The sequence below is a fragment of the Pungitius pungitius genome, chromosome 3 (assembly GCF_949316345.1).
Source record: "Pungitius pungitius chromosome 3, fPunPun2.1, whole genome shotgun sequence".
Taxonomy (NCBI): Eukaryota; Metazoa; Chordata; class Actinopteri; order Perciformes; family Gasterosteidae; genus Pungitius; species Pungitius pungitius.
In genome coordinates, this window is record NC_084902.1 from 28,978,082 (window position 1) to 28,986,797 (window position 8,716).

At 50.0% G+C, this 8,716-nt stretch overlaps 1 protein-coding gene across 1 annotated transcript in view; it reads right to left on the minus strand.

The window, feature by feature from the left end:
• Positions 1 to 8,716, minus strand: part of LOC119221197 (striated muscle preferentially expressed protein kinase) — a 59,145-nt gene that overhangs the window by 10,136 nt on the left and 40,293 nt on the right. Inside the window, exons 15-33 of the mRNA XM_062561486.1 lie at positions 6,061 to 6,144; positions 5,775 to 5,863; positions 5,446 to 5,621; positions 5,173 to 5,359; positions 5,021 to 5,094; positions 4,691 to 4,849; positions 4,415 to 4,604; positions 4,093 to 4,322; positions 3,891 to 4,010; positions 3,701 to 3,805; positions 3,259 to 3,465; positions 3,044 to 3,167; positions 2,641 to 2,813; positions 2,424 to 2,536; positions 2,131 to 2,299; positions 1,632 to 1,731; positions 671 to 871; positions 239 to 296; positions 77 to 154 (exon numbers count right to left, since the gene is read on the minus strand). Coding sequence (XP_062417470.1) covers positions 77 to 154; positions 239 to 296; positions 671 to 871; positions 1,632 to 1,731; positions 2,131 to 2,299; positions 2,424 to 2,536; positions 2,641 to 2,813; positions 3,044 to 3,167; positions 3,259 to 3,465; positions 3,701 to 3,805; positions 3,891 to 4,010; positions 4,093 to 4,322; positions 4,415 to 4,604; positions 4,691 to 4,849; positions 5,021 to 5,094; positions 5,173 to 5,359; positions 5,446 to 5,621; positions 5,775 to 5,863; positions 6,061 to 6,144 — 2,637 coding nt within the window. The remainder of the gene's footprint in view (positions 1 to 76; positions 155 to 238; positions 297 to 670; positions 872 to 1,631; positions 1,732 to 2,130; positions 2,300 to 2,423; positions 2,537 to 2,640; positions 2,814 to 3,043; positions 3,168 to 3,258; positions 3,466 to 3,700; positions 3,806 to 3,890; positions 4,011 to 4,092; positions 4,323 to 4,414; positions 4,605 to 4,690; positions 4,850 to 5,020; positions 5,095 to 5,172; positions 5,360 to 5,445; positions 5,622 to 5,774; positions 5,864 to 6,060; positions 6,145 to 8,716) is intronic.

Genomic DNA, 8,716 nt, shown 5'->3' on the forward strand with positions numbered 1-8,716 from the left:
CCCCGAGAAACGTTCAGTTAGGCTCCTATGAGAGAATGTGATCACACGCATTGGACGCGGGGGGGTGGACAGGTACCTTGACATCTAGGTGGGCGATGTCTTTTTGGTGAAGATAACGGAGGCCTTCTAAAAGCTGCTGGACGCTCCAGCGGATCTGGAAAACACAGGAGGAATGAACCTCAACACTCATCTTACGTAACCATAGCGCAGTGCAGGCAGCACACACACAGACACACACCTCCAGTTCCTTCACTGTTGTTTTTTTGGCCAGTCTTTCTAGCAGCTCCTCGTGACATCTTAACACAGCGATTGAGGAAAAAAACAACAAAAAAAAACAACAAGAGCTGTGGCTTGACTGCACAGTCCAAGTGGTGGGTGCACAAGCAATGAATTATAAATGAGAAAAACTCCCACGGTTCCCATCCCTCGCTAATTCCACCCATCGGCAAAGAGTCAGGCAGAGAAAGCTGTGGTGCGCTTCATTCGTGCCTCTAGGGGAGCGCAGGAGACATCAGGATTAATGCTTTGGATCTTAAGCAGAGTGAATTTGCTGCAGGAAAAGTAGAGTCTTTTTGACATGAATAAATGAATATACAAGCAACCAGAGATATAAAATGCAGATATTTTCTCCGCTTGGACAAAAGAGACGATAAAATGACTGAGAGGATACAGCTCGGTGATGAGGACCAGCACACTCTTCTTCTCGAAGGCGTCGTGGAAATAGACGATCCTCTCGTTGTCCAGCTCGGACAGCAGGTCCATCTCTCTGAGGGCCGAGGTTTTCCTCTTCCCGCTCGCAGAAATGAACTTAGCAGCAAACTCGGCCTTTCCTTTCTTCTGAACCACCTTCTTCACATAGGAGAAAGCCCCCCTGCACACAACAATGGGAACATTTCTACTTTAATACATACCAGACATCTAGGTTCCATTTAAAGTGAGCCAAAAAAAATCCTGTCAAATCCTTTAATTTCCCATCAGCAAAGACATAAAGGTTACATGAGGTGGAGCAGCCTCGTTACAGGGCACAGATCAAATTATAGCTATGAGCATGGAAGTCCATTCTTGACCTTTTTGAGCAGCACGTCTGACAAAATAGCATCTGCTTAAACATAAACTGAAGGCTTTTAGGAGGTTTAAACATAGAGAACAAAAGGTCTCTAAAGGGAAGTAATCTAAAACTGATGATCTGGAGGTAACACATACAGTAATTCCCTGAGAAAGATTTAAGGAGCAAATCACTGGTAGTGATGACCTTTACAACCATTTAAATAATTGATTCTCCTTGGCGAGTCAGCACTCCCTCAGGGGAATGGAGGGCCAGGGAGCGAGGCACGGCCATTGCATGATTGACTGCTTTTCCTGCGGCGTTGTGGGAAAACAAAGCAGAATTCCATCCGAGTTTGCTGCTCCGGTTAAAAACCCAAACAAGCATCATCGGCATGTTCTGATCGGCCCACAACACGGACCAAGAGGGTTTGCATTGGTCTGAGTTATCTCTGGTGGGGCCGGCTTGTTCGGCAGGTGAGACTCCTCCCCCTGCCCGACCTCCAACAGCCATCACAGCATATGTACTCGCTGCATGTGAAGCGACAGCATGACACACACACACACTCACACACTCACTCACTCACCTCCCGAGCTCCTTGTGGATGTCGTAGTAATCCGTCAACCGCCTCATCTTCCTCAGAATGGATCCTTCGTCCTCCATTGGCTCGGCCGCTTGCTTTCGCTCTGCAGGGAGCGACAACGAAGGCATTTTTGTGTGTGTGTGTGTGTGTGTGTGTGTGCATGACTGCACATGAGCGCCAGCATAGCGACAGATGGCTTCACATTGCAGTCGTTTCCATTTGTGGTCGATTTAAAGGAGCAATTTCCAACAACAGCAACCAGTGTAAAGTGGTGCGTACGGCATCAGGGGATAGTTAAAATCTAGAATAAATTATACAGATCAAAAGCAAATAGAGGAAAACCCTGTTGGTAAAACATTTTTAGGCCAACAAAACAGAAGTATTTATCATGAGAAAATGCTACCTCATCTTATCTGTAAATCCCGCAGGATTATAATAATGAATTACCAGGATGAGCGTGTTTGTTCACACAGTACTGTCCATGTTTTGTGGGACTGCCGACCTTTATGAACCGTGAGCTCAGCTTTGCAGGAGTTGGAGCCGGCCGGGTTCTTGGCAGTGCAGGTGTACACTCCGGAGTGTTCGGGGCGGGCGTTGAGGACGACGAGGGAGTACTCGGGGTCATCGTACACGAATGTGAAGTGGTTGCTCTCGGAGAGGAGAACGTCGTCCTGCGACAGACCAAACCAACACGGTGAACTGTTCAGCGGATTTCAATGTCATGTTTCTTCCGGCTCCTGTGCTGCACCACGTCACCTCTTTATCTGATGTCAGGTCACTTTAAAATCATTTTACCTTGAACCACAGGATATCTGGGTCTGGTTTTCCTTCAACCACCACAAGCAGACTGGACGTCTCCCCGATGTGAACATCCACATCCTCCATGATGGTTTCAAACTTGGGAGCCACTAAGGAAGGAAAAGCAAAAATAAATAATAATTAGAAAGTCCTTTGGATTCCAGCTAAAAAATGCTAAATTCATCCTCAGGTGTTCCGCCTCAACGAAACTGACCCGCCATCGCCAGCTGGAGGGTGCAGAGGTCGCTGCCAAACTGGTTGCTGGCCGTGACCACAAGCTGACCGACGTCCGAGCTCCTGACCCTCTGGAGCTTCAGGGTGTGTTGATCGTCGTCTGGCATGCTCATCTCATGCATCCCCGGTCGGTTGACCAACACCACCCCCCTCCTGGGGAAGACGGAGGCAACATATTAAAGCCATGGGACTAAATTGTAAAACGGAGCAAACCAGTGTGTGTGTGTCCAATGTGTTCCATCTCAACGGATCAAACAATATGCAATGAGAGGAGAAATAGGACAAAAACCAGCATGGGCTCCAGCTGCTGAGCGATTTCTTCTGTTCTTTGTTTCGTGTTTAGTGTCGTCTTATTTTTGCAAAACTGAAGAGGTTGAACTGACCTTTTCCACGTGACAACTGCATGCACGTGGTTCAGCGCGATGGTGATGCTCGCAGGTTGGTTCTCAACGACATAAACAATCTCAGGTTTGTCCAAAATGACCGGGGCTTTCCTTAAATAGGGTCCTACCGGGGTAACAAATACCACATCAACTCAATAGTATCCCTTCATGAAATATAAAAAAAAACACATCAAAGCCTACCTCGGCTTCGTTACCTCTGTCCAGCAGCTGGACCAAGTCAGTGGAGGGCGACGGTTTACTCAGCGTCTTCCCGGTGGACGTCAGGATTCTGAAGGCGTAGCGGACCCCTTTGGACAGGGAGGTGACGGTGTAGTTGGTCTCCCTCAGGTTGGACGCCACGACGGACCACTGGATCGAGCCCAGAGGCTGCTGCTGGACCACATACAGCAAGGAGCTGGCATCTGCACACACACACACACACACACACACACACACACACACACACACACACACACACACACACACACACACACACACACACACACACACACACACACACACACACACACACACACACACACACACACACGTACAGAGTTTTAAATGACTCCCTCTGCATTACAACCCTTAACATCCACAACAGCTAGTTCCATGGCCATGTTTCCCGTACATCTTGTTTTAACCCAATCAACCTACCAAAGGGAGTGTCAAGCCTCTTTGGTCGCTTCCAGCTGAGCGTTATCGTTTTCCCTGTGATGGCTTCTATCACTGGAGGACCATCCGGGGGGTCAGGAACAATATCTGTTTCCAAATAAATACACAATAAACTGTATATCATCGATGGAAAATCTTTCTATGGCGTCAGACATAAAGCCTTCCCCTGTACCTGTGACGTATAGATGTGCATAGCAGGCCGCTTTGCCCTGCTTGTTGGAGATGACGGCCTTGTAGACGCCCCCGTGGGCGTGGCAGGCGCTCCGAATGAGCATACTGTGGACATCTCTCTCTAAAGAACAGACGCACAGCTTTGTCATGTACTGTCGCTCGCTGCAAAACCAACTCGCGTGTGGTTCGGGTTCGTTGCTTACGCTGGGTCATTTTGCGCTCCTCGCTGCTCTCGATGCGCTTGCCGTTGTGGTACCAGGCGATGGTCGGGTAGGGCAGGCCAGACACTTTGCATTTCAGCAGCGCCTCTTTGCCGTCGATCACCTCGGCGTCGGCCAGCGGCTTGACAAAGTCCGGCATGGTCCTCTTCTCCACCTCGCCGTCCAGCACTTCGGGCTCCTCTGGGATGGACGGCATCTTCTCCAGCTTGGCCCTGAAGGAAGGGACGAGAGGTAGAGTTTAAAAATCTGAGCACCTTCATGGACCGACCCAGTTCTTGAATGCGGATTCATTTACTTCACTTACAAGTGAGAGGAGATGGCAGCTCGAGGCTCTTGCATGTAGAGCTCAGCGGTGCATTCAGACTTTCCGTGAATGTTTTGAGCGACGGCTGTGTAGAAGCCTTCCGTGTCGCCGCTAACGTGGGCGATGACGAGCGAATGACGACCCCCCTCTTGAAGGATGCGAACGTCATCGCTCTCCTCCACTCTCGTCTCTGGGAGAACATCAGCGTGAAATACAAATCAGATGTGGAATCCTCTCTCTTCTTTGAATATCACACACACCACTGGGGATTCTTACCAAAATGCGTCCATGTGACTCGAGGAGCGGGTGATCCGCTCACCTTGCAGTCGAAGCGGGCCGTGCGACCTTCGATGACCTCCAGGATGTCCAGCTTACGGGTGAACAGAGGCTCCTTGGAGGGGGCGACACTCAGGTTTGCGCTTGAGGTCAACTCCTCTGTAGGTGCAATGACACGTTCCTCAGAAACAACATTTACTGTGCGCCATATGGTTATTTTCTAAATTCAGACCTAGTGAATTCAGATTTTTAGAAAACTGCTAATTACAAAGCATCCTAACAAGCAAACCCAGCCACGAGCTTTTTACTTCTCGTTAATATGTAGCTCACCTTTGGCAGTGCTGAGCTTGCAGGTGTACGTTCCGCTGTCGTCCTCGTGAACCGAATTAAGAAGCAGGCGGCACCTGTGAGACAAAACAATGTTATAAAGTAAAGCAGAAAGGAGTGAAACACACAAACACCACCAGAGGACGTGAACCCACCTCTTGCCATCAAAGTGCATTTTGCAGTTGAGCAGCGCTGGCTGGATCAGCTTCCCGTTTGAGAGCCAGTCCACATCAACGTCTGGAGGTCCCGTCATGTGACACTCGAACATGGCCGACTCTCCGGCCCTTACAGCCACATCCCTGACCTCCTGGGTGATTTTCAGAGCCGATTGTGCTGCAGCAGCTGATGAAAATAGAAAAGAAAGAAATATTACGCAATACCTCTCAAGTCAAGATTAAAATAGACGGAATCTAGTCTCCGTCACTCACCTTTGACCTCCAGTCTGCACTCGGCTTGCTTGGATCCGTACTCGTTGACGATCTTGCAGACGTAAAGCCCCCCATCGGCGGTCCGAGCCGAGCCGATCCTCACTTCACTGCCGCCGCCGTCCGTCTCGCTCACAGAGAAGCGCCCCGCCGTCCTCACCGCCAGCCTGTCCTTTGACCTGGGGCCGGCACACAGTGGCCGTCAGTCGATTGGATTTGGGTGTCTGATAGAGGGCCGGGTGTGTGTGTGTGTGCGTGTGTGTGCGTGTGTGACGGTAGGTCGTAGGGGGCGGTGTCTGTCGCACATGAAGCTTTGTGGGAAGGTCTCTCACCAGTGAACCATGGGTTTGGGCTGCCCTGCCACCTTGGCTGAGATGACGACATCTTGTCCTTCAGTCACCTCCTGGTCACATGGCAACACCTTTTAAAAAATGTAAATCACAAAATAGTTAATGTTTCAAGCAATTGTGCGATACGTTTGCACCAGTTTCTGCTTTTATTGTGAAATATATATTTAAATTAACTATCTTTGGGTGGATGGATGGTAACACAAAACTAGCAAACCCACGAGGTCCCTCATCTAAACGCATCTAGATGCTGCATCTGAGACCCTCCTACCTGAAATGAGGGAGTGTCTTTGAAGTGGACTCTTTTAATCTGAGTGTTTGAGTGCCGGAGCTCCATCGCCTCCTCCTGAGGACTCTGACCTCTGACTTCCAAGACCTCGACCTGCTTTCCACATCGCACGTGGGTTGGCTCTGCGAGAACATGAGAGTGAGGTTGGATTTACACGGAACAGACATCAGCTACATCAGATCCGCCTCCACTGGGGTCCCTGGATAACTCTGCTTTGCTCACTGGTTAATTTGTGCTTTAAACCTTTAAACCTTTGAACAGTAACAATCTGTCAGGGCTCTGATGTTCACAGGCTTTGCTAGCTTTTCTGGAGATGATGTTCTTTGCCAAGATGAAAGTTGGCAACATAGAGTGCCGAGTGGGCCATATGCGCCCACGTCTGTGCACGGAGAGCGCAGGGACGTCCCTGAAGTGACCGCAACTGGACCGACAATGGATTAATCCCGTAATCTCTGACACAATCATTTCACTTATTCGCATGAAGCTCCCGAGCAGACGCTGTGTCTGGACTCTCGGCTGCTTCCACCAAAGTCAGGATTAATTCAACGTTGGACACAGAAATATGAAATCCCCACCACCCTACAGTTCCTCGCCCTGGGCTGCTCGTCTCTTTCCCTTTGTGCCTCGCCGGTTAAATCCAGGCTTCCGGCATGAGCAGGTAACACTGACGACAGAGAATGAGTAACATCGATTCCCCCCCAAAAAGTCATGTCCTCTCCAAAGGAAAAAATAGTGGCAAGGAAGATGGATGAAAAAGCAAAAGTACCGTTATTAAAGTAAGTCTAAAGAAAGAAAAACAGGCTCATCTGCTTTAACCTGCAGGAGAAAGAAGACGGGTTTGTCCACGTGCGCAGCTAAAACATACAAAATAAGGACAAAAAACACAAAGATCGGATTATTAGTCTTTGGTAGGAAGGTATTTTGATTGATTGTCGTCACACTGCTATTAAAAAGGAAGAAAAGACAAAATAACCTACCTGGAGTCACATCTCTGAGCGGCGCCTGTGCACCAGAGGATAAGTCCCGGGAGTATTTACACAGACCGGCCAACCTATTACACAACTGCTGCTGCACAGTCTGAGTCGACTACCCTTCCTCTTCAGTCTCATCCTCTATTCTCTCCCTGCCTCCCGTCACATTCATGTCAGTAGTGTCCAGCATTCCTGACATCCCAGAGATCACACAACAGCATTGGGCTCATTCAAGTTTGGAGATTTGTTTGCTTTTCAAACCAGAATCCAGAGGAGGATGATACTGTGAAAAGAACTGATAAGCTCTTTCACCATATTGAGGTCTGACACCCTTCAGTCACTCCGCCAATGAAGCGCTCTGTTCCCAGCTTAACCAGCTAATCTCCCAGCACACTGTGTCCACTCTGCAGCGTGAAATCTACAGCGATGAAAAACTGTGTGATTAATCTCGCGCTGGGACATAAAGCAGACAGCATTTACCCGAGAGAACAAGAGGGTGGCTAAAAATACTCCTGCAAGCTAAGACTCCCCCTGGCCTAATATGGAAACACAGGCCCCCGTGCTGCCGCTGAGACAGAACCACAGCGCGCGCTCACATTTGTTGACTAAACTGGGGAAGTGCAGGTTGCATCCACACGAGTGGATTCAACACTCTGGGAGCGGTACAAGCTTTTCAATATTAAACACACATCCGCCGCGGGGCCCCTCGGTAACAGAGCCGCTGTGAATGCCTGCCTTTCGGGACTCGGGAGACCTTTTGTGTGACGGGGGGGGGGGGGGGGGGGGCGGTGAGCATTTGGAATACGCAACGAAGGCGAGCTCGGCGCCTTTCAAGAACAGAATGGGTTGCCATGGCAACTGTCGCCGCAAGGAGCACCGGTCGGGATGCTGAGCTCCAGCAGGCCTTTCTAGTCACTACGACAGAATGTCGGGCGTGAGTCAAAATGTATTTCAGAGAGAGCATCGTTTCAACGTGCCTCAATGTGTCGGACTCCATTTAAAATGTCTGCTGCGTACTCGTCCTGGTCTCACCTGAGCGGACGGAGAGCGCGGCGCGGCACGAGGCTCGGCCCGCCGCGTTGGCAGCTGTGACGCAGTACGACCCGGCGTGGTTCGCCCTCGTCTGCTTTATCACCAGACTGTGCTCCCCCCCGTCCGCCTTCACCACGTGGAACACGTCGCTTCGAATCTCTGCGTTATCCTTCCTCCATGTGACTGAGGAGGCAGAGAGGAACACGCTCACACAGAGGACCAACGCAATGGAAGCTCACACAGTGGATAACGCACATAATAAAAACCATTAAACCTAAAGAGTAATCTCAGTCAACAAAGGAAATACGTCCAGGCGTGTTGTCAGTGGTACCTGTGGGGGGCGGACTCCCCGTGACGACACAGGTCAACGTGACCTCCGAGCCGCTGGAGGCCCAGGTGTCCACCAGAGTCCTCTCAAACCTCGGGGCTCCAGCGGGCCCCTCGTCAGCGGGCAGGTCGCAGGCATCAGGCGAGGCCCCTGGAAACAACAGGTCAATAATTAACCCCGACCCCAACAAACCCAAAATGTGCATTTAGTACAAAACAAAACATGCGCTTCCATGCTTCTAATTATTGAAATATCTCATAACCCCTTTAATGTCTCTTAGGCCGATGGAGTTGAAGTGCCACTTTAC